The sequence below is a fragment of the Dendrobates tinctorius genome, unplaced genomic scaffold, assembly GCF_039654945.1.
Source record: "Dendrobates tinctorius isolate UK_male_01 unplaced genomic scaffold, ASM3965494v1 ptg000026l, whole genome shotgun sequence".
Taxonomy (NCBI): Eukaryota; Metazoa; Chordata; class Amphibia; order Anura; family Dendrobatidae; genus Dendrobates; species Dendrobates tinctorius.
In genome coordinates this window covers 12,084,582-12,109,090 of record NW_027361694.1, presented here as the reverse complement: position 1 = coordinate 12,109,090, position 24,509 = coordinate 12,084,582, and the positions used below count along the sequence as shown (strand labels likewise).

Below are 24,509 nucleotides of genomic sequence, written 5' to 3'. Positions count from 1 at the left end.
TATAGGTGGCTGAGAGTGTGGTCTGTACGATATATAGATGGCTGTGAGTGTGGTCTGTATGATATATAGGAGGCTGAGAGTGTGGTCTGTACGATGTATAGGAGGCTGAGAGTGTGGTCTGTACGATATATAGGAGGCTGAGAGTACAGTCTGTACGATATACAGGAGGCTGAGAGTACAGTCTGTACGATATATAGGAGGCTGAGAGTGCGGCCTGTACGATATATAGGTGGATGAGAGTGTGGTCTGTACGATATATAGGTGGCTGAGAGTGTGGTCTGTACGATATATAGGTGGCTGAGAGTGTGGTCTGTACGATATATAGGAGGCTGAGAGTGTGGTCTGTACGATATATAGGTGGCTGAGAGTGTGGTCTGTACGATATATAGGAGGCTGAGAGTGCGGTCTGTATGATATATAGGTGGCTGAGAGTGTGGTCTGTACGATATATAGATGGCTGTGAGTGTGGTCTGTATGATATATAGGAGGCTGAGAGTGTGGTCTGTACGATGTATAGGAGGCTGAGAGTGTGGTCTGTACGATATATAGGAGGCTGAGAGTACAGTCTGTACGATATACAGGAGGCTGAGAGTACAGTCTGTACGATATATAGGAGGCTGAGAGTGCGGCCTGTACGATATATAGGAGGCTGAGAGTGCGGTCTGTACGATATATAGATGGCTGTGAGTGTGGTCTGTATGATATATAGGAGGCTGAGAGTGTGGTCTGTACGATGTATAGGAGGCTGAGAGTGTGGTCTGTACGATATATAGGAGGCTGAGAGTACAGTCTGTACGATATACAGGAGGCTGAGAGTACAGTCTGTACGATATATAGGAGGCTGAGAGTGCGGCCTGTACGATATATAGGAGGCTGAGAGTGCGGTCTGTACGATATATAGGAGGCTGAGAGTATAGGAGGCTGAGAGTACAGTCTGTACGATATACAGGAGGCTGAGAGTACAGTCTGTACGATATATAGGAGGCTGAGAGTACAGTCTGTACGATATACAGGAGGCTGAGAGTACAGTCTGTACGATATATAGGAGGCTGAGAGTGCGGTCTGTACGATATATAGGAGGCTAAGAGTACAGTCTGTACGATATATAGGAGGCTGAGAGTGTGGTCTGTATGATATATAGGAGGCTGAGAGTGTGGTCTGTATGATATATAGGAGGCTGAGAGCGTTCTCTTTTGCACACTGTACTGTACAGCTTTCTAAAAGGCACACGCTTTAGTGGGAGAGGCCAAAAAATGAACACGTAATAAAACCGTTTATGGTAGCCATAGGGTGGGCCCCTAGAGTCAATTCCCCTGGTGGGCCCTAGGCACCCCAGTCCGACCCTGTTTGTGCACACGTTGCAGATTTGGCTGCGGATTTTGCTAAATCCGCAGGTAAAATGCCTGCGCTTTACCTGCAGATTTAGTGCGGATTTCGCTTGTGTTTTACACCTATGAATTCCTATAATGGAAGAGGTGTAACAACGCTGCGGATTCCACACAAAGAATTGACATTCTGCGGAAAATAAACTGCAGTAAATCTGCACCAAATTTTCCGCAGCATGTGCACAGCGGATTTGGTTTTCCATAGGTTTACATGGTACTGTACACCGCATGGAAAAGTGCTGCGGAACCTCAGGGCCAAATCCGCAATGTGTGCACACACCCTCATTCTTTCTCAGATGGTGGAAAGAGGCCGGGAAACAAGTGTTGAACGACTTCGATCACACTCATTTAGCGTCCTGAACTCAGCGCATGTAACTACAGCCGAAATGCTTCTGTGTCATGTGCAATATATTAGCATTTGGGGCCCCATTTTAAACTTTGCCTAGGGCCCCACTATAACCGGCCCTGCACCCAGCACACATCGTACACACCGCACGGCTCAGCACAAAACACGTGCACAGAGAGTAAGCTGTGCGCAGCCAATGAGAAGCTGGAAGACAATAGCCAATCAGTGAGTGTCAGGAGGACGCCAATAGCTGCGCTCTTTGTATGCGGCAGATGAGGAGTGTGACGTGACGAGGTGGAGGAGCCGCGCTATAGGTGTGCGCTGTCTTCCTGTTGTGCTGTGGGTGTCATTTGCAGCCCTTCCCTCCCGTGTGATGGCAGCACAGGACCCGGGACCAGGCAGGAGGCGGAGGACACAAAGGCAGCAGCACTAGTACCGCAGCCTCTCCAGTGAGTGTCCTCTGTGGTGCGCACAGCTCTGCTGTGCCATTGCTTGTAGATGGCATCACCCCCGCCGCTGTGCCCCGGTGGCTCTGGGGATGGAGAACAATGCAGTGCCGTTATAATGTTATTACCGGTCACTGACTGACTGTAGTAATGCACAGGTGTACAGCAGGCGCCGAGCACAGAGACGGCCCAGGGGGAAAGTTCCCATCTGTAATAAAGTGTCAGAGAGCAGTATATAGACCCTCCAGGCGCTGTGTGGGGAGTCTGCCTGGAAAAGCCATGGCCAGCTGATAGTGGGTCCTGACACAAAAGCTGCTCCTTGTTTCCAGCCTAAGGGCTTTTATGTTGCTATCCCTGGATAATGGTTGTACACCTCATCTGTCAGGTCATCAGGGATCTGTCCGTGGAGGCACGGCGGATATGGGGGGCACAGTGGATGTGTGGGGCACACTGGATCAAAATTCTGAATATGCAAAGGATTGTCAGTACAAAGGGTTAATCCAGCCACCATATATTTGTAACAAAGTTCCAATGTGTCTGATCTCACATTAATTGAGGAAAAGCTATTGCTGTATATGGCACAAGATCTTAGTGTTTTCAGCATTGCAGACTTTGTAGTGTTGTCCATTACAAAATCAGGACCATCTTCCAGTAGATCATCCCACGTGGGACCTGTCTCACCGCTTCTGTATACAGTATAGGTCAGGTGCCATACATCTGACAGGTGATCTACCCGACCGTTTCTACTTCCATTGTATGTGAAACGGTGGCTAATACAATAGAAAGCATTGACGCTTGTATGTCAGCTTATAGGGGAACCAAGTTTTACAAGTAAATTTGCTCTTAAAGGAGTTGTCCTATCTCTGAGAATTTTGTTATATTCACAGGGTATCCCATAAAAGTCTAATAAATGCATTTCTCTCAAGAATGGGAACCCGTCACATACTATCCAGACAGGATATGTTCCAAAATTGGCATAGCAAGCTAACTTGTCCCATAGAGACCAACAGAGACCTGCGCTTGTGCTGCCACCTCTCTATTGATAGTAGCACTCCATGGGGGCTCTGATCTGGGCACTCCATAGGACTGGCAAGTATCAACCATTGACGGCATATTCTGTGGACTGGTGGTTAAGATGACCTCTGGTGTGCTGCCTTTTAACAGATCCTGTTTTATGGGGGAGGCAATCTGAATATTGCATTTGCCAACCAATAAGAATCCACTTACTGAAAGCATCCTTTTCACGGAGGAAGTGGACATGTTGGGATAATGTACTAAGCTCAATGCTTCAGGATTTTGAGTGATACTTGTGCTTATCTCCACATCCATCATGTGTTTTAGACACTCTTCTGCCTCATTAGTGTCTACAAAGGAGCAAGGCAAACCAAGGGGTGTCATAAGGAAGAGAAAGTGTCTAACGTGTCAAGTGAGATTCACCAAATTTTATTCTGTACTATAGGGTTGCATAGGTTAAAACAAAGTTGGCTGCGCTCCCCCATCATTGCTCCAGTGCTTCTCTGCGCCTTTACCCCTGCTTTTTGTAGATGGGCTGCAGCGGTCATATCACGACTCGGCGGTCTCTTGCCTTATTGACCGGAGATGGTAGTTATGTGTGCTGCAGTAAAGACATCACTGCTACAACCTGTCAAAGGCCATGGCAGCAGATCTCATGTTTTGTTTAATATACCATCTAGCTGACCATTGTGCCTTACTCATCGCTAGATTTGTAGAGAATAGATGGTAGATATTTATTAGGTTACAGATTATATATTTTGGCTGACTGGTTTTGGTGATTTTCTGTTTGGATGGTAACTTGTCCTTCCATATTTTATAAAGTAACAATTGTCATGTATTCGTCTGTGACTGAAGAACAGTTCATCACACTTTTGTTTTCTTTGTAGGGTTGTGACTTACAGGATGCTGACGTGCACAGTTTGGTATGAATATACACCATGGCTGCAGCAGATGGATTGGATCAAGACATTCCATTGTTTCACCTTTCTAAATTCTGGGCGAAGTGTCTAGTTGGATTCTTGTCATTGGTATGCTTTGCAAATAGCTATAATGGCAGTTTTGTCTTTGATGACTCAGAAGCGATCATTAACAATAAGGTGAGTGCCAGAAGTTGTGTTATCGGTGTAATTTCACTGCTGGAAAACTGATGAATTATGAGAGTGAAGACGTTGCCCAGTTTTTATTCCACTGTGTAATCTCCATACACCAACATCACAATGGAGTTTGTCTTTCTAAAGAACTAATTGACTTTTCATTATGGCGTTGTTATAGAATGCCACCAGAAAGTAGGGAAGATTTGCTTAACATAGCAAGTGAATAGTTTGGAAGATAGGAGATATATTTATATAATTGCCTTAAATTATCCGTCATCCACTTCCGTCTGGATGTCCTGCAATCCCACAATCCACCGCTCTGCACCGTAAGTACACCGACTGCCATATTGGAATACCCAAGTGATGGGTATTCCAATATGGCACCCTTCCACAGTACCACCAGCGGTACACCGCCGGAACTGCCACGCTGGACCTGCTGCCTGCCCACCCACCTCCGTGCAGTCACAGCCGGCAAGAAAGACCGCGGCTGGCGTCCTGTGGTGGAGATGGGGTGCGGGCGCCCACTGGTGGTGCCGCACCCCATTTACAGCACAGGCCGCAAACCACAGTCTTTCATGCCAGCTGTGAGAGGGGTGTAATGAGGGATGCCGCCGCCGGACCCCCGCTAGGACCCGCCGCCTGACTACACGCGCCGGATCCCGCCGCTGCCTACCCACCCACCTCCGTGCAGTCACAGCCAGCAGGAAAGACCGCGGCTTGAGGCATGTGCTTGAGGTGGTGTGCGGCCACCCTCTGGTGGCGCCGCACCCCATTTACAGCACAGGCCGCAAACCACCGTCTTTCATGCTGGCTGTGAGAGGGGTGTAACGAGGGGGGTGTAATGAGAGGGATGCCGCCGCTGGACCCCTGCCAGGACCCGCCGCCTGACTACATGCGCCGGATCCCGCCGCTGCCTGCCCACCCACCTCTGTGCAGTCACAGCCGTCAGGAAAGACTGCGGCTTGAGGCCCGTGCTGGAGATGGGGTGTGGCCACCCTCTGGTGACGCCGCACCCCATCTCCAGCACAGGCCGCAAAACACAGTCTTTCCTGCAGGCTGTGACTGCATGGAGGTGGGTGGGCCGCCACCCCCAGCGCCCCACAGCTGCCCCCATCTTGATGTCACTGCCCTCCCGATGCGATAGCATTAGGCCCTCATCTAGTAAGGAGATAAGTGGGTTTTTTTCTGCCTGGTTTTCACTGGGTTCTCTAATGCAAATACCAGAAAATTGTAATGTCACAGCATATACAGTCATGGCCAAAAGTGTTGGCATCCTTGTTCCCAATAACTTTCTGGGAGAAATCCTTCATTACTACACATTACACATGTCTCTGTTATGAATGGGTCACCGAGGAGGAAAAAACCTAAACATGCTAAGTCCAGAAAAAACAGAGAGGTTGGGAACTATGCAGATTGCAGCTCCCTGATCCTACCACACAACTAGCAGCAGCCGTGGAGCGTGCGTACGATGAACCTAGACGCCTCGTCACGGCCGGAGGACTAAATAAGCCTAAAGCAAGAAAAGGGAAAACTAACTGCCCCAGAGCAGACCCCAAAGGAATAGAGAGCCCCCACACGTATTGACGGTGAAACAAGATGAAAACACAGGTAGGAAAATAGGCTGAGCAAACGATGGGGCCCAAACTAACTAGAGAGGAAAGGAAAGAAAAGACACTGTCTGCAATCTGCCCAAAACCCTACACAATAATGTCCAACACTTCTGATAACAAAAATTAACCCTGAAGTCGCTAGACTTCTCCCACTATATCAGCACTCTGAAATATTCTGAGACAGAGCAAAAAGAGGCCAATCTAATAAGGGACAAAAAGCAAATTGGCAAATATAGATAAATTCAGCACAGCCCAAGCCGGGGCTGGCTGACCACACAAAAAACTGAATAGAACAACAAAATCAAGTGTGAACATTAGCAGAGAAACTTGGCTTTAGATGACTGGAACAGAGCTGAGAACCAAGACCTGACAAGCAGAAGAAATCACCAGCAGCAGAGTAGGGCGTCGGCTGTCTTAAATCCAATCTGAGATTCCTGAGGTCCAATCGTCATCCTCATTCTCAGGTGGCAGATCTCTACTGACCAAACCAGCCTCACTACCTCCTGTTACCACCAGAGGGAGCCTGGAAGGAGAACTCACAACTGGACCAGAAAATGAACTCACAACATGTTTTGTTATACCCACTTTTATTTCCTTTGCATATATTGGAACAGCACAAAAAAACTGAGAAAAAAGGCAAATTGGATACAACTTCACACAGCTCCCAAAATGGGCCTGACAAAATTGGCACTTTTTCAAAATTGTGGGTAAGCAACTTGTTTCAAGAATGTGATGCTCGTTCAAACTCACCTGTGGCAAGTAACAGTTGTGGGCAATATGACAATCACACCTGAAACCACCAGATAAACAGGGATTAATTTAACTAAATTTTTGTATGCGTGTGTACCACCCAAATCATGAAGAACGGAAAGAGGAGAAGACGAGAACTATCTGAGGACCAGAGATACAAAATTAATTTTCTGGAACAACTTCAAGGGTGCCAACGCTTTCGGCCATGACGGTAACCATTTTCCAAACGAGGGGCATTATTTTTGTAATTTTCATTTCTCCCGATATTAGTGTATCTGTGAAAAGTAAAAGTACCGTATTTTTCGGACTATAAGACGCACCCCTATTTTCAGAAGGAAAATAGGGAAAAAAGTAATAATGTGTCAAATGGGGGTCCGTCTTACAGTCCGAATTCAGCTTACCTGGGAAGGGATCCGGCACAGGTGGAGAAGTAGTCACAGGGGTCATTCAGTGGTCCAGGCTCGTGCGGTGGCGGCGGCTCTGTGCTGGGGCAGCTGCACTGGGGCTGGGGCTGGTGGGCTGTGCAGGGGCAGGTGGGGCAGGTGTGGCAGGGGCAGGTGGGGCAGGTGGGCAGGGGCAGCTGTGCTGGGGCAGGTGGGCAGGGGCAGCTGTGCTGGGACAGGTGGACAGGGGCAGCTGTGCTGGGGCAGGGGCAGCTGTGCTGGGGCAGCTGTGGCAGGGACAGGTGGGCTCTGCGGTGGTGGCAGCGGGCGGCGCTCTGCGGTGCGGTGGTGGCAGCGGGCTGTGCTCCGGTGCAGGGGCGGCGGGTCCGCCGGCGTTTCTTCGCAGCCCGGCGGCCACCGCAGCTCCCTTGCTGGGCGCCGCCATGTTGCGTTGCCCTCCGGGAGCATGGACGCCGGCAAGATGGCCGCCGGTCCGAGGACGGCGCATGCGCAGCTTCAGATCTCGTGCCGAGATCTCGGGGGGCGAGATCTCGTTGCCGAGATTTGAATCTCGCCCCCCGAGATCTCGGCACGAGATCTGAAGCTGCGCATGCGCCGTCCCCGGACCGGCGGCCATCTTGCCGGCGGCCATGCTCCCGGAGGCCACCGCAACATGGCGGCGCCCAGCAAGGGGTGTGCGGGGGCCTCCGGGCTGCGAAGAAACGCCGGCGGAGCTGCCGCTCCTGCACCGGAGCACAGCCCGCTGCCACCACCGCACCGCAGAGCCTCGCCCGCTGCCACCAGCGCACCAGGTACCGTGCATTGCGACCATAAGACGCACCCCCCACTTTCCCCCAAAATTTGGGGGGAAAAAAGTGCGTCTTATGGTCCGAAAAATACGGTATGTTTTTTATTTTTTAATCATAAATTACCACTGAAATACACTTAATATAATTTTAAAATTAGTACTCCTTAACTTAACAATTATTTTTATATATCGAACATGTGTTTTTTCCCATCGAGGGTGTGGCTGTTGGCAGCTTATTTTTTTTTTTTTTTTTTTTTAAATCCTGTTCCTGATTTGTATTTATTTAATTTTCATTTACTTTACGTACTGTGCCACCTTTAAAATAAGGCCATAAAAGACCTTTTGGGGGACACTTCAACTTTTTTTTTTTTTTTCACTTGATTTGCATTGTAACTGGGGCTGATATATAAGCCCCAGTTACAGAAGACATTCAGCCTCTTGATTACATTGCAGATCTGACTGAGTCTCCTATAATCCAGCAGTGTTGTTGGCACTTCTTTTTATTGTAGACACAGTGCTTGTTTAGCGCTGTGTATACGGGGTTTGGGAAGGTATAGTTGGTATAGGAAATTGCATTGTGTCTGACAGCCAGCTCTGACAGCTGTTTGATCATTTCCAGCTACTTTGCTGTACAGTTCTGTTTTTAGAAGGTTTGGTTAAATAGTAAATTATTGTTTAAATCAACTTTTTGTGCTGAATGTTTTTAAAATTTTGCTCAATGTTTTTGTTCCCCATATCACATTCTGTATTAAAATTAAAAAGTAGACATCTTGCAATTTTCACACTGGCTACTGAGGCTTTATTAGACCATATCATACTATTCTTTCATGAGATGCACATGTACATTAGCAGCAACAGAGTGACTCAGACCCTGTCTTTTGTGCTCATTAGACACTTAAGAAACAACAAAGGTCATTGTGAAGGGAGGGGGAAAAAGAGCTACTGTAACATCACCTATTGTGACTGGTGATGCCACTAAGTAATCAGCTGTGTATAGAGGTTTTATCAGTCATTGTAATCCTGTCTCTGATGAAAATGAAACTTTTGAAAACTCTCCCTGAAAGGTCAAGAAGTAAAATCTAAAATATCCCCAGTGGCCACTGTGAGAATTGCAAGATTTCGAAGTACTTTTTTTTTTTTTTTTTTAACATGTGATATAGAAAAAAGATTGCCAAAGTAAAAATTCAATACAAAACTGCAAAATACATTTCATAAAAAACAAAAAATCTAAACAATAAGTCATTATCTGATCTGATAATACATGCCCTTTAATTTTCATGGCCAAATTCCATTGGCGTTCGACGATGTGGAATTTTTTCACCCATGATGGCACCACGTAAAAGGGGATCCACCATTTAAGGACTGGAAACCTTCAAGATAAAAAGGGCGGCACCTCTCCCCACATCACTTGGTGTTCTGTCCTTAACCGGCGAGCCTTGTTGGGATGGCGACAGAAGAAAATAGGTTTCCCAGACATGGGCCAGTTGATAACTGGCATGGCACAGTCTCTGCTGCGGGTGGGGGGGGTGACATGAAAGCGCAGAAGGGGATCCCGTCTGTCTGACGAGTGCTTGGGGTGGCACTACCAGTTTAGTAGTCCAGAAATTGTGCTCTGATGATGCGCACCGTTGACATTTCACCCGGTGAGTATTTCCGGGTGGGTATTGGAAGCTGCAGTGGAGTCAATAAGCCAAACTTCCAACTTCGACTCCTCAATTTTCCTGACTCCAACTCCCTCATACATGCTTCACTACTGAGCATGTACATGAAGTGTAGAACATAATCATCTAAACTAAAAGCTTAGATTGTGAATAGAACAGACATTATAGGACATTTCATAACTTTCCCAAATCCTTATGAAAAAGTATTCAGCACATATTGCATTGTACAACTTAAATTGTACAGCCCTGCAGATCCGACTTTTTTTAACTATATAATGGCAGGGTTGCTGGCCAGGCTGGGTTCCTGTGCTTCATCATGGACAACACGCAGCAGCATCATCCAATGCAGCAGTTGGAGCCTGAGCATCAGCCACAGCATCTGCAGCCATGGCAACAAAAGCAGCCCCAGAAGAAGCGGGTACACTAGCAACCACATCCGGATTGACGGGGCAGCAGCAGTGGGGGTTGCTCGGGTGCAGTACACAGGACCAATGATTCCAGGTCAAGCCAGCAGAATGTAGGATTCCTCCAGAATTCTTATGAGTGGTGAGTAATCTACGTGAAAGTTCAGCCTAATAAAGAGGTTTTTCTTTCTTTTTTTTTTCCCTTTCCTTTCTGACAGTACCAGGAGACCCCTAAAAAAAATATTCATCAAAAAGCAACCGTAGAGCTTGTGCTGTCTGTGGACAGGACTTGGCCTAAGAAACTGTACTAGTCCTGTGTAGATCAGACTATTTACGAAAGAGTCCTTCAATTTTACCTCTAATTTGAGTCACTGTCGCACTCAGAAAAAATAAGGCATAAGAGTTTGAGAACCAAAAAAATCTCCCCAGCTGTCGGATAATTATAATCAGATGGGAGGGTTCAGTATGAATCATCAAGTTCCATCTCATCTGAGAGTGGACATTGTTTTCCAGTAGAAGAGGTGGAGAATTTAGTAAAGGCGGTAAGGTCCACAAATGGGGTTAGTAGATCAGAAGACCAAAAATATGTTAAGGACATAATGTCTGGGGCCCTGGATCAGAAGAGACGGAATACCTTCCCCCATTAACAAGAAAGTCCAAGGGCTTATTGATAGAGAATGGGGAAAACCGGAGAAGAGACGCCCCTTTCCCTCTTCATTCAAGAGGAAATATTCCATTGAGGAAGAGGCTACAACATCCTGGAAGAAAGCTCCTAAACTTGCTGTAGCAGTTTCAAAGGCTTCAAGAAAATCTATACTTCTCTTTGAAGATATGGGATTATTAAAGGACCCCTTAGGAAAACTGATAAGGTGCATTAGAATCTTCAGCTGGAGCTTTAAAACCAGTTATAGCAGAGGAATGTACAGCTAGGTCACTTATGGTCTGGTTAGGTAATTTGAAGGACCAGCTAAAGAACAAGGTGCCACGAGATTCCATCTCCCAGTAATGAAATGCTTTGGCGGACTCGGCAAGGCTTGTAGCCACGTCAGCAGCATTGTCCAACACAGGCCACAGAGCGGTCTGGTTCAAGTGTTGGCCAGCATATGTGCAAGCGAGAATTAATTTGTTCTGTACAGCCCTGGATAATATAATAGAGAAAGCGGAAGATAGTGAAAAGGGGTTCCCAAAATCTCCCTTTTCTTCCTTTTTAAACGGCCCTTTCGGAAGAAAAAAAAAAAAGCAGTTCAGCTGGAAGAGGACATTCAGAGACCAGGATAGATGGGAAGATCGCGCCAAAACAAATTAAGGATTCCTTTTTGATGGTCACTGCCAGGATTACAGAAAGCCTTCCCCAATGATTTTGTTCCCCAGGTTAGGGGAGGCTCTCTCCATTCCGTCCTGGGAAAAGATTTCCTCCAACATCTGGATTCTCAGTCTGAGATCAGCTTGAGACTGGAGTTTCAGAAGCATACGCCAGACAGATTTACCACAACCTCCCCACGGGCATCTCCGCTGGAACAACTAGTGGTAGAGACAGAAGTCCTAAACATAATAAAAGACAATTTATTAGAATTCCCACCAGGGGAAAGGGTTCTCCCCTCTATTTCTGATTAATAAAAAAAAAAAAAAAAAAAAGGCAGTACTTATAGGACGGTATAATCAATTTGAACATGTTTCTAAAAATTCCTATATTCAAAATGGAATCAATAAAATCAGCTGTATAACTGCTTTTTCCAGCATCTTATTTGGCAGTCCTATGTTGTAAGTTCATTTTCCCCTTCATTACTGAAGCCCGAGGAACTCCCTCTTCTGGTAAAGAAAGGTAGTGAGCCTGATTATCAAACACCTGAGGCTGATGATGATGACTGGCTGAGTGGAGTTACTGACTGGATATAAGGCGGTCGACGCCCTTCTGCCCTGCGGGTGATTTCTCTGTGGGATCCTTGGAGACCAGTCTGAATTCCTGCTCCTCTAAAGCTAAGTTTGCTGCTGGGCCTTTTGCATTTGTGCTTTGACTTTGTTTTGTTTTTCTGGATTTCTGCCATTCCCTGCTGGGGTGTGCTGAATTCCTTTAGCTCTGTCTTCTGAAAATACCTGAGTGCTGATTTAGTTTTTGAAGCCTAGCTGCTTCAGGGCCTTTTTCATATCAGCTTGTTGGCTTATGTCTTTGATAGGGTTTTGGCTGATTGCAGACAGCAGCCTTCCTGTCCTTTCCTATCTAGGTAGTTTTGGGCCCCGTCTTTGCTCAGTCTATCTTTCTGTCTGTTAGTGTTTTCATCTTGCTTCACCGTCATTATATGTTGGGGGCTGCCTATTGCTTTGGGGTCTGCTCTGGGGCAGTTTAGATTTCCCCTTTCTTTCTTTAGGCCTAGTTAATTCTCCGGCTGTGATCGAGGGGTCTAGGGCATCGTAGGAACCCCCCACGGCTACTGCTAGTTGTGTTGATAGGTTCAGGGGTCTGCAATCTGATAGTTGCCAACTTCTCTGGTTTTCTGGACTTAGCTTGTATTTCTGCTTTTGCCTCCTACGGTGACTCATTCATAACAGTCCTAGATTTAAAGGATGCCTATTGCCACGTACCAATACATGTGGAATTTCAGAGGTTCCTCGGGGTGGCAGTAACAAGTAAAGGAGTGGTGAGACATTTCAATACAAAGCTCTACCCTATGGTCTAGCAGTAACCCCCTCAGATGTTTACAAAAATATCGGAAGTCACAGCCCACCTCTGGGAGTAAAACAAATTGATAATCCCATATCTGGATGATGTTTTGATAGTAGACAGCTCGTTCCATCACTGTCAGAGGCAAGTGAAAGTGTGCAACACAACCCCTTTCTGACATATGATGTACTATCCCGTCCAGGTGACCCGGGCCCTTATGACCTTGGACGGGATAGTACATCATCGCGATCAGCTGCGCTCACAGGGAGAGCGCAGCTTATCGCGGCCGGCTGTCAGCTGATTATCACAGCTGGCACTATGTGCCAGGAGCGTTCAGGGATAGGGAAGCATCGCGCAGGGAGGGGGCTCCCTGCGTGCTTCCCTGAGATCCTCAGAACAACGCGATGTGATAGCGTTGTTCCGTGGGCCTCCTTCCTGCAGGACCTCGGATCCAAGATGGCCACAGGGTCCTTCCGGGTCCTGCAGGGAGGTGGCTTGTCAGTGCCTGCTGAGAGCGGTCACTGAGAAGCCTCCTGCACTGCCTGTCAGATCGCTGATCTGACAGTTCTCTACAAAGCACTTTCCAGGCAGAGTTCAGTTGTGGGTTGGGGGAGGAATTCCTCACGCAGAATGTCACATAAAGCACGGCAGGTGTCTCCAACAATCCCAGAAAGGGTGGACACTCCAATGCGGAATTGAAAATGTAGAGATGATAAGGTCTCTTTGGTAGCCAGGAATCTGCGGAACAGAAAATGGGGAAAAAAACCAGTACATGGCTTTTACAATAATGACAGGTGTTTCTTTTTCAAAATTACATACCTTAGGGTCACCAACAGACGTTCCTCAGCAGGAATTGCTGGACATAGTTGTGTGTCCTGCCTGGTGATGGATCCTCGGACGCATGGCAGCAAGTCATCGAAGCTCTGTTCCGACATCCTCGTGAAGTTGAAAAACTTCTGAGGGTTTGCACGCAGCTCGGTGTACGAGTGGTAGGCTCCACGGCTCTCTTGGACTTCAACTACACTAGGTGGGAAGGTGCCTCTCAAGGCTATCTTAGAGTTCCTTCAGAAGGAGCTAGAACTGGGCCTTTCGGTCTGAACCCTTAAAGTTCAAATTTGTACCCTGTGTGTGCTGTACAGTTATAACCTTGTGGGCAACAAATGGGTCTCTAGGTTTTATTAAAGCATATACTAGGTCCAGACCTATACCTATGTCAAAAGCACCCCCTTGGGATTAAAATTTACTTCTAAGGGAATTAACAGAATCGCTCTTTGAACCTTTGAATTCAGTTTCAGTGAAGATGATCTCCCTTAAAACAGTTCTACTGGCAGCCGTGACCCATAGCTCCCAACCGTCCAGATTTTCGTGGGACAGTCTCGTTTTTGACGCCCTCCACCCATTTTTCCCACACTGCACTGAGCCGCAACACCCCCCCCCCCATCCTCGCCCTCCCAGAGACCCACTGCGCCTGCAATGACGTCCTAGGCTGTTCTGTGGCTGTGCGCACAGGACCTGTGATGAGGTCACGAGGGGAGGAGTCAGGGCTCACATGATCAGGGGCCTCAGTGTCTGCACTCTGCAGGACTCTGCGGTGCTGGTTGTCATAGTGCTGGATGAGGGGAAGTTTTTGTGTGGTGTCAGGAGGAGTTTACAGGGTGTACGAGGTGTGCGGCGCGGAGTCAAGTGTGTACAAGGCATACAAAGCGGCTTTTCCCGTGGACACAGGAGTAAACAGCAGAACCCTGAGGAGCACTTTAAAACTCGCACATGACGTTCCACCAGAAGTGATGTGCTAGAAGCTGACCGGAAATAAGGTAATTTCATGAGGAGATTGTGACGGAACCATGGAGGCACTTCAGGGAATGCTTCAGATCCATCACCATGTCCTCCGACGACAGAGCGGACAGCAGGATCGCCTTGGAATCGGGGATGCCGGCCATGTGAGCGGATCATGATATGTCCTGCACCGGGAGGCTCAGGTGGGCATTACAATGGGAGCCGGGCTGCTATAGTATCTTTATAGAATCTTTCTTTATGTCATTCTCTCTGTTTCTTTCTCTGTTCTTTCCTTCTCTCTCTCTGTTTTTCTTTCTCTGTTCTTTCGCTCTCTGTTTTTCTCTGTTCTTTCTTTCCATCTCTTTTTCTTTCTCTCTATGTTCTTTCTCTCTAATCTTTTTTCTCTCTTCTTTCTTTCCCCTCTTTCTTTCTCTCCGTTCTTTGTCTTTCTTTCCCCTCTTTCTATCTATCGCACTGTTCTTTCTTTTTTCCCATCTTTCTTTTTTTCTCTCTCTCTGTTCTTATTTTCTTTCTTTATTTCACTCTTCCTGGTTTTTTTGTCTGTCCGCTCTTTCTCTCTGTTCTTTCTTTCCCCTCTTTCTTTCTCTCTGTTCTTTCTTTCTTTTTATCTGTTTTCTCTCTGTTCTTTCTTTCCCCTCTTTCTTTCTCTCTCTCTCAGTTCTTTCTTTTTATCTGTTCTTTGTTCTTTCTTTCCCCTCTTTCTTTCTCTCTGGTCTTTCTTTCCCTTTTCTTTCCCCTCTCTGTTTATTTTTCTTTCCCCTCTCTGTTTATTTTTCTTTCCCCTCTCTGTTTATTTTTCTTTCCCCTCTCTGTTCATTTTTCTTTCCCCTCTCTGTTCATTTTTCTTTCCCCTCTCTGTTCATTTTTCTTTCCCCTCTCTGTTCATTTTTCTTTCCCCTCTCTGTTCATTTTTCTTTCCCCTCTCTGTTCATTTTTCTTTCCCCTCTCTGTTCATTTTTCTTTCCCCTCTCTGTTTATTTTTCTTTCCCCTCTCTGTTCATTTTTCTTTCCCCTCTCTGTTCATTTTTCTTTCCCCTCTCTGTTCATTTTTCTTTCCCCTCTCTGTTCATTTTTCTTTCCCCTCTCTGTTCATTTTTCTTTCCCCTCTCTGTTCATTTTTCTTTCCCCTCTCTGTTCATTTTTCTTTCCCCTCTCTGTTCTTCCCCTCTCGTTCTCCTTTTTTCTCTCGCTCTGTTTTCTTTCTTTATTTTCCTCAGTACCTGTCAGTGTGCCCACAGTACCAGCCACTCTGCCCAAAATGCCAGCCACTGTGCCCTCAGTACCAGTCAGTGTAATCAGCAGTGCTAAATGGGTGCGGTTGGGCATGGACATGGGTGTGACTATTTGTGAAATGGGTGGGGTTGGGGCATGGCCTAAAATTGTACCGCATTCCCTTCTTCAAAAGTTGGGAGGTATGCATGACCTGAGTTTGTAGGGTGAGTAACATACAGACCTTGTCAACATATCCTGCCTTTACCCAGGTTCTGGAAGATAGTGTAATTTTGAAATCAGTCCTGGCTTATGTTCCTAAAGTCATTTCATAGGTCATGAGTTTTACCATCTCTCTGTTCTGATCCTAAAAATCATTCAAAAAGTTACTGTATATACTTTAGATGTTAGAAGGTGTCTATTACAGTATTTGTCAGTCACAGAGTCTTGGAGGAAGGATTAGGGCTCTTTTCATCCCCTTTCAGTGCCCTAGAAAGAGATTAAGGGTATCAAAAGGTCATTTATCGAGATGGATTAGCGAAGCCATCAAGATGGCCTTTGTGGGGGCAGGTAGAGCTGTTCCGGAACGTCTGAAAGGCCACTCTACAAGAGCAATAGCATCATCCTCGGTAGCGAGGTTGGATGTCTCCATCGAGCAGATCTGTGAGGCAGCAACATGGTCTTCTCCCATCTACCTTTTACAAGCAGTATCTGTCTGCCTTTTTTGACTTCACGTTTGGGAGAAGGGTTCTACAGGCAGTTGTACAGTATCTCCCTAAAAATAATGATTCTCTGAAATGATCTCTTGCTGCCATGGGTGACAGAAAAATACTAAGTTACTTACCGGTAATGTGTTTTTTCGGAAACCATGACAACACCATTATATTGCCTCCCGTTACAAAGTTGTTTCACTTTCTGGTTGGTGTTTTTTTTTTTTTTTCACATGATGGAGAAGGTAAATAGATTGTACATAAAAGTGTGTAAAGTAATTAGAGGTCCTCTCATGCTCTGTAATCCAACTGAGGTGGGGAGAGGTTCCAACCTTTTTATCCTGAAGGTTTCTTGTCCTTGAAGGGTATATGCCCTCTCTCGTAGTGCTGTCATGGGTTCCGAAAAAAGACATTACCGGTAACTTTGTATTTCTTTAGTATTGAGGAGAGGATCAACTCTATATAAAATTCCCCATTATTTGCAAATGCGACTTTCAACAATCATATAAGGCTGGAATGCAGATATGTTGACATACTTTTGGTGATATATTTTAAGAGATTTTGTAGCATGGAGTTTTTTCAGTAAAATTTCTAGTCTTCATTATTTGAGTGTAAAATGTATGTAGCTTTGTCCCTTTTGGACAATTGTTTTGTTTTTTTTGTGTTAGAAGGGTCCATTGAAAGTAAACTGATTTATGTGCTGGAATCCCTTTGAATCACATAATCTGTGAGGGGGAATGACAACAAGTGTTTAAAGGCGGTATCTGAGACTTTGTAAATTGTAAAAGATAATGTGCATGGAAAAAAATGGAAGCACTAACAGGCAGGTAGCTGCTACCTATGTGCCTGTTGTGCTTGGCTCTGTTCTTCATTGGCACAAAGCAGTCACAGACCTACAGAGCGGCGGCTTCTTTACAGCTCTGCTCTGTCGATGAGGCATGACTGCCAACGTCATGGTGATTGACAGCCGGTCCACTTTGTTAGGCAGTGAGTGTCCGGCTGTCAATCCGTATGATGTTCGCAGTTCCACACTGTCAACAGCGCAAAGTGGAAACCGCCACTTTGTCGACGTGGCATCAGCAGAGGTCTCTGACCGCTCTGCTCCAGCAAAGAATGTTGCTGGGCACAGTAGTCAGGTAGGTACCAACTAACTTCCTGTTAGTGCTTAGGCAGATAATATAATCTATTTAATTTATTTTCTTTTTTATTTTTTTTATTTTTTTTTACAAAGTCCTGGATGCCCTTTTTAATTACTCTGCAGCCCCACCATAGGGAGAACAAAGTATTACATGATTCAGATCGAAATCAATACTCTGTTTTGAGTAATTGGAGGAGACCATGAATAAGCACCTGCACTACAGTCTCAAAATATACAAAGTCATTTAAAACCTTTTTTTGTTTTTCTAAACTTGACAAACCCTTTTTTTTCTACATGTGTAGTTTTCCATAGATTTAAATTTCAACATGTATACTAAGGGCAGCATGAAAATAGAATCAAATATATTTTTATAAAAGACAAGAAGCAAGTCATTTTTTACTACAGCATTAAAATGAAGGTTTTCCTAGTCCTGAAGAATATGAAATCCTTCTGTTTATAGCTTTCTGTTTAGCTTGAGTTCTTCCTGCAGGAGCACATTTATCATACTGAGTCATCGTATATAAATTTCCATGTGGCGTATGGATACCATTTTTTCCATCCATGGTAATGTTTGGTCACTCTGGTATTTCAGTGATGTTAATTACTCATGTGTTGATGTTTACCCCAACTAAGTTCATGTTTTGTAAGCAAGCTGGAAAATTTTTGGCACATGCTTTAGGGTGTGTGCACACGCTGCGGAATCCGCTGCGGATTAATCCGCACGGATTTTGCAAAAACCGCAGATAATCCGCAGGTCAAAAGACCTGCGGATTATCTGCGGTTTGGTCCTGCGGATTCACTATCTCCACAATGGTGGAGATAGGAACCCGCAGCGGTTTCCGCAGAAAGAATTGACATGCAATTCTTTCTGCAGATTCAAAACCGCAGCAAATCCGCGCGGATTTTTCCGCAGCGTCGGCACAGCGTTTTTTTTTTCCCATTCATTTGAATGGTACTGTACACCGCAGCTAAAGCTGCTGCGGGTCCGCAGCGGCCAAAACCGCTGCGGAAACCGCAGCTTGTGCACGTACGCTTAGCCCTGTTAATTGTGTGTACAAATGTGTTTTCAAGCAAATCATGATCATCATTGAGATACATTGGGTACGGAAAGTATTCAGACCCCTTTTAATTTTTTTTCACCTTTTTTTTTTCATTGCAGCCATTTGGTAAGTTAATAAAAGTTCATTTTTTTTCTCATTATTGTACACTCCACCCCATAAATTTCTGCAAATTTATTAAAGAAAAACTGAAATATCACATGGTCATAAGTATACAGACCCTTTGCTCATTATTGAGTAGAAGCACCCTTTTGAGCTAGTACAGCCATGAGTCGTCTTGGGAATGATGCAACAAGTTTTCACTCCTGGATTTGGGGATTCTTTGCCATTCTTCCTTGCAGATCCTCTCTAGTTCCATCAGGCTGGATGGTGAACATTGGTGGACAGCCATTTTCACGTCTCTCCAGAGATGCCCAGTTGAGTTTAGGTCAGTGCTCTGTCTGGACCAGTCAAGAATGGTCACAGAGTTCTTCTGAAGCCACTCCTTTGTTATTTTAGCTGTTTGCATAGGGTAATTGCAGGCCCGGATTGGCAATATAACCAACCGGGCATTTTCCCACTGGGCCGCTGTCATGTGGGCCGCGGGCGGCAGCGCCCGATCATCTGGCCGCTTGCCAGCGGCTGCGGCCACTGTGGCTCCTGCCGCCGGCCCTCTGTGGGCACGGCGGTGATAGTTGCGGTGATATTTTCCAAGTTCCTCCCGCACTGCAGGGAGATAAGCCACCACGCCTCCCCCCACGCACCCCATCCTCGCCGTAGCATGAGACGCCCCCGCAGCCACTCAGTGTTGCTTGCCTTCTCTGTTCGCAGGACCTGTGATGAGGTCACAGGAGGGGAGGAGTCAGGGGGTCACATGATCAGGAGCCTTTGTCCAGACCCCTGATCATGTGACCCCCTGACTCCGCCCCTCCTGTGACCTCATCACAGGTCCTGTGCGCACAGCCTTGCCTCTTGGTGTCTGCAAGACTCTGCTGTGCTGTTGTCATGGTGCTGGATGAGATAAGTATGTGTGGGGTCAGGAGGGGTTTACAGGGTAGATATAGCAGGGCTGTATGTGTATGAGGTGTACGGAGCGGAGCCGCGTGTGTACGAGGTGTACGGAACAGAGCCGCGTGTACGAGGTGTACGGAACAGAGCCGCGTGTACGAGGTGTACGGAACGGAGCCGCGTGTACGAGGTGTACGGAACGGAGCCGCGTGTACGAGGTGTACGGAGCGGAGCCGCGTGTACGGAGCAGAGCCGTTTGCGTATGAGGTGTACGGAACAGAGCCGCGTGTACGAGGTGTGCGGAGCCGAGTGTGTATGAGGTGTATGGAGCGGAGCCACGTGCACGAGGTGTACGGAACAGAGCCGCGTGTACGAGGTGTACGGAACAGAGCCGCGTGTACGAGGTGTACGGAACGGAGCCGCGTGTACGAGGTGTACGGAACGGAGCCGCGTGTACGAGGTGTACGGAGCGGAGCCGCGTGTACGGAGCAGAGCCGTTTGCGTATGAGGTGTACGGAACAGAGCCGCGTGTACGAGGTGTGCGGAGCCGAGTGTGTATGAGGTGTATGGAGCGGAGCCACGTGCACGAGGTGTACGGAGCGGAGCCGCGTGCACGAGGTGTACGGAGCGGAGCCGCGTGTGCACGAGGTGTACGGAGCGGAGCCGCGTGTGCACGAGGTGTACGGAGCGGAGCCGCGTGTGCACGAGGTGTACGGAGCGGAGCCGCGTGTGCACGAGGTGTACGGAGCGGAGCCGCGTGTGCACGAGGTGTACGGAGCGGAGCCGCGTGTGCACGAGGTGTACGGAGCGGAGCCGCGTGTGCACGAGGTGTACGGAGCGGAGCCGCGTGTGCACGAGGTGTACGGAGCGGAGCCGCGTGTGCACGAGGTGTACGGAGCGGAGCCGCGTGTGCACGAGGTGTACGGAGCGGAGCCGCGTGTGCACGAGGTGTACGGAGCGGAGCCGCGTGTGCACGAAGCGTACAAAGTGGGCTTTTCCCACGGACACAGGAGTACACGGCGGAGCCCCGAGGAGCATTTTAAAACACACACGTGATGTTCCACCTGAAGTGATGTGCTTGAAGCTAACCGGAAATGTGATAGTTTCTTGAGGAGATTGTAACAGAACCAGGAATGCTTCAGATCCATCACCGTGTCCTCCTCCGACAGCGCAGACAGCAGGATCGTCTTGAAATCGGGGATGCCGGCCATGTGAGTGGATCATGATATGTCCTGCATCGGGAGGCTCAGGTGGGCACTACAATGGGAGCCGGGCTGCTATAGTATCTTTATAGAATCTTTCTTTATTTCTTTCTCTCTCTTTCTCATTCTCTGTTCTGTCTTTCCCTCATTTTCTTTCTCTCTCTCTCTCTCTCTCTGTTCTTTCTTTCTCTCTCTAATCTTTCTTTTTTCTTTCTCTCTCTCTCTCTGTTCTTTCTTTCCCCTCTTTCTTTCTGTTCTTTCTTTTCTTTACTTCTTTCTCTCTCTATTCTTTCTCTGTCCCTCTCTGTTCTTTCTTTCTTTCCCCTCTTTCTTTCTCTCTCTGTTCTTTCACTGTCTCTCTGTTCTTTCTTTCTTTTTTCCCCTCTTTCTTTCTTTCTCTTTTTTTCTTTTTTCTCTCTCTGTTTTCTCTCTTCCTTAGTGCCAGTCAGTGTGCCCATAATGCCAGCCACTGTGCCCTCAGTACAATTCAGTGTGATCAGCAGTGCTAAATGGGTGCGATTAGGCGTGGACATGGGTGTGACTAGTTGCGGAATGGGTGTGGCCTAAAATTTGCACCAGCGCACTGCGCGCGCCGCAGTCTTTGTCCCTCTTACCCTTCCTCAAAAGTTGGGAGGTATGATAGGGGTGGCTGTGACCAGGGGGTCTGGTTGCCCAATGGATAGCAGTTCTGCCAGGAATTCTGTCACTGTGTGTACAAAAGGGGACAGAGCTTTGGGAGGAGTACTGTACCTAAAAGCAATAAATAGGACTGAGCTGAAATACTGGACACAGCTGTGACTACATGTTATATAGTCGTGTTAATCTCCTCTCACTGCTTGTAACCTACAACTGTACAAAAATATTGTATAGTCACCATGTGACTAGTGGGCCTGTGTAACTTCAAATGCCAGGGCTGAATTTTAGTCCCAGTCCGGCCCTGGGTAATTGTCTTGTTGGAAGGAGAACCTTTGGCCAAGTCTGAGGTCCAAAGCACTCTGGAATAGGTTTTCATCCAGGATATCTCTGTACTTAGCCGCATTCAAGTTTCCTTCAATTGCAACCAGTCGTTCTGTCTCTGCAGCTGAAAAACACCACCATAGCATGCTGCTGCCACCACCATGTTTCACTGTTGGGATTGTATTGGGCAGGTGATGAGCAGTGCCTGGTTTTCTCCATATATACCGCTTAGAATTATCCCCAAAAAGTTCTATCTTCGTCTCATCAGACCAGAGAATCTTATTTCTCATAGTCTGTGAGTCCTTCATGTGTTTTTTAGCAAACTCTATGCAGGCTTTCATATGTCTTGCACTAAGGAGAGGCTTCCGTCAGGCCACTCTGCCATAAAGGCCTGACTGGTGGAAGACTGCAGTGATAGTTGAATTTGTGGAACTTTCTCCCATCTCCCTATTGCATCTTTGCAACTCAGCCACAGTGATCTTAGGGTGGTTTTTTACCTCTCTTTATTCTCTCTTTACCACGGTGGCTCCTGGGTTCGAATCCCACCAAGGACAACATCTGCAAGGAGTTTGTATGTTCTCCCCGTGTTTGCGTGGGTTTCCTCCGGGTACTCCGGTTTCCTCCCACATTCCAAAGACATACTGATAGGGAACTTAGATTGTGAGCCCCATCGGGGACAGTGATGATAATGTGTGCAAACTGTAAAGTGCTGCGGAATATGTTAGCGCTATATAAAAAGAGATTATTATTTACCTCTCTCACCAAGGCTCTTCTCCCATGATTGCTCAGTTTCGCTGGACGTTCAGGTCTGGGAAGACTTCTGATGGTCCCAAACGTCTTCCATTTAAGGATTATGGAGGCCACTGTACTCTTAGGGTATGTGCACACGTTGCGGATTCTGCTGTGGAATTTTCCATGCAGATTTTGCTAAATCCACAGGTAAAATGACCTGCGTTTTAACTGCAGATTTGGTGAAGATTTACTGCGGATTTTCTGCAGTTTTTGTGCGGGATTTCTATAATGGAGCAGGTGTCAAAACGCTGCTGATCTGCACAAAAGAGACATGCTGAAGTTTTGAATCTGCAGCAAATCTGCGTGAAAAAATTCGCAGCATGTGCACAGCGTGTTTTTTTTTTTTTTTATTTATTTTTTTTTATATAGGCTAAAATGGTACTGTACATCACTTGCGGATCCGCAGCAGAATCCGCACCATGTGCACATACCCTTAGGAGCCTTGAGTACTGCAAAAATTCTTCTTCAACCTTGGTCAGATCTGTGCCCTGCCACAATTCTGTCTCTGAGCTCCTTGGCCAGTTCTTCCTTTTGACCTCATGATTCTCATTTGGTCTGACTTGCACTGTGAGCTGTGAGGTCTTATATAGACAGGTGTGTGATTTTACGAATCACGTCCTATCAGTTTAATTAAACACAGCTGGACTCCAATGAAGGAGTAGAACCATCTCAAGGAGGATCACAAGGAAATAGACAGCATGTGACTTAAATATGAGTGTCTGAGCAAAGGGTCTGAATACTTATGACCCTGTGATATTTTAGTTTTTCTTTTTTAATAAACTTGCAAATATTTCTACATTTCTTTTTTTTTTTTCTGTCAAGATGGGGTGCAGAGTGTACCTTAATGAGGAAAAAAGAACTTTTTTGAATTTACCAAATGGCTGCAATGAAACAGATTGAGAAATTTAAAGGGGTCTGAATACTTTCCGTATCCACTGTACATGCACAGAATTTTAAAAGCAAATCGTCACTTTATTTTTAGTATTTGTATTTCTCCCTTAAATTGTACAGCAGTGAAATAATTTACTATCTAGATAAGTGTACCTGTATCAAGTAGAGCATTCTTGACTATGACAACCAAATTCGGTGACATATAACTGCCAAGAACTTTTGCAGACATCTATCGCAATTTAAGTCACCTCCGTGATCACCGTTTTTATGTTTTATATTTAGGACCTCCGAGGAGAGACTACAATTGGAGATATTTGGCTTCATGATTTTTGGGGCACCAAACTCAGTAGCAATGCAAGTCATAAGTCCTACAGACCACTCACAGTCTTAACATTTAGGTAAGGTATACACTTTAAAGCATGATGCTGACCTATTACAAATCTGTAATATTTCTCTTAAGTGATTCTCCAAGAAATATAAAATAAATAGACATGTAAATATATAAAAAAAAATAAATGCCTTTATCTGGCAAAAAGGTATGATCTCTGTTAGGATTTTTGAACATGGCAACTGCTAGAACATGCCGTAGGACGGACTGTGTGAAGACAGACGCACTAAAACTGACAGAGATGGATATTCATTATCAGATAGCTAAATAAAGGTGCTTATCTTCTCCTTTAGTCCAGCTCCACTCATGTCCTGTCAGGTTGACTGAACATAGTAGTGTGCATTCAAGATGCCTGATGGGACGCTGCTCTGACATGACTGTCTTGTGCTTCACACAGCCCATTCTACTTCTACTGCATGTCCATCTGTGAAAAAACACTGACACAAGCTAAAAACGGACAAAAAGACCGTGTACAGATGACACTCTGATGGTAAAAATGGACACAAGGACCATACACTGATGACACTCTGATGGTAAAAACGGACACAAGGACTGTATACTGATGACACTCTGATCCAAAATTCTAACCCTGGTACCATTTTGTTCATGTATGTTTTTAAACATGGATGTATGAATGAGACCTAATACTATTTTATGTTGTGTTTTGCTGTCACCTAAAAGGATGGAAGGAAAAACAAATGAGCTTTATGTCTGTTATGATGCGGTAAAGTCTGTGAAATATAAAAATTAAATGGTGCTAATGACATGTTACTGCCATGTGCATAAATCTGTAAAACAACATTCAGATTAAACTTCTGGC

At 46.2% G+C, this 24,509-nt stretch overlaps 1 protein-coding gene across 2 annotated transcripts in view; it reads left to right on the top strand.

Moving 5' to 3' along the window:
• The first annotated feature begins 1,993 nt into the window (after positions 1-1,993).
• TMTC4 (transmembrane O-mannosyltransferase targeting cadherins 4) overlaps positions 1,994-24,509 on the top strand; it is a 190,988-nt gene continuing 168,472 nt past the window's right edge. Inside the window, exons 1-3 of one of the 2 annotated variants that reach the window (XM_073569507.1) lie at positions 1,994-2,180; positions 4,079-4,288; positions 23,584-23,699. In XM_073569507.1, the coding sequence (XP_073425608.1) occupies positions 4,130-4,288; positions 23,584-23,699 (275 nt within the window). In that variant the 5' untranslated portion in view covers positions 1,994-2,180; positions 4,079-4,129. The remainder of the gene's footprint in view (positions 2,181-4,078; positions 4,289-23,583; positions 23,700-24,509) is intronic. The other variant, XM_073569505.1, reaches the window with a different exon arrangement.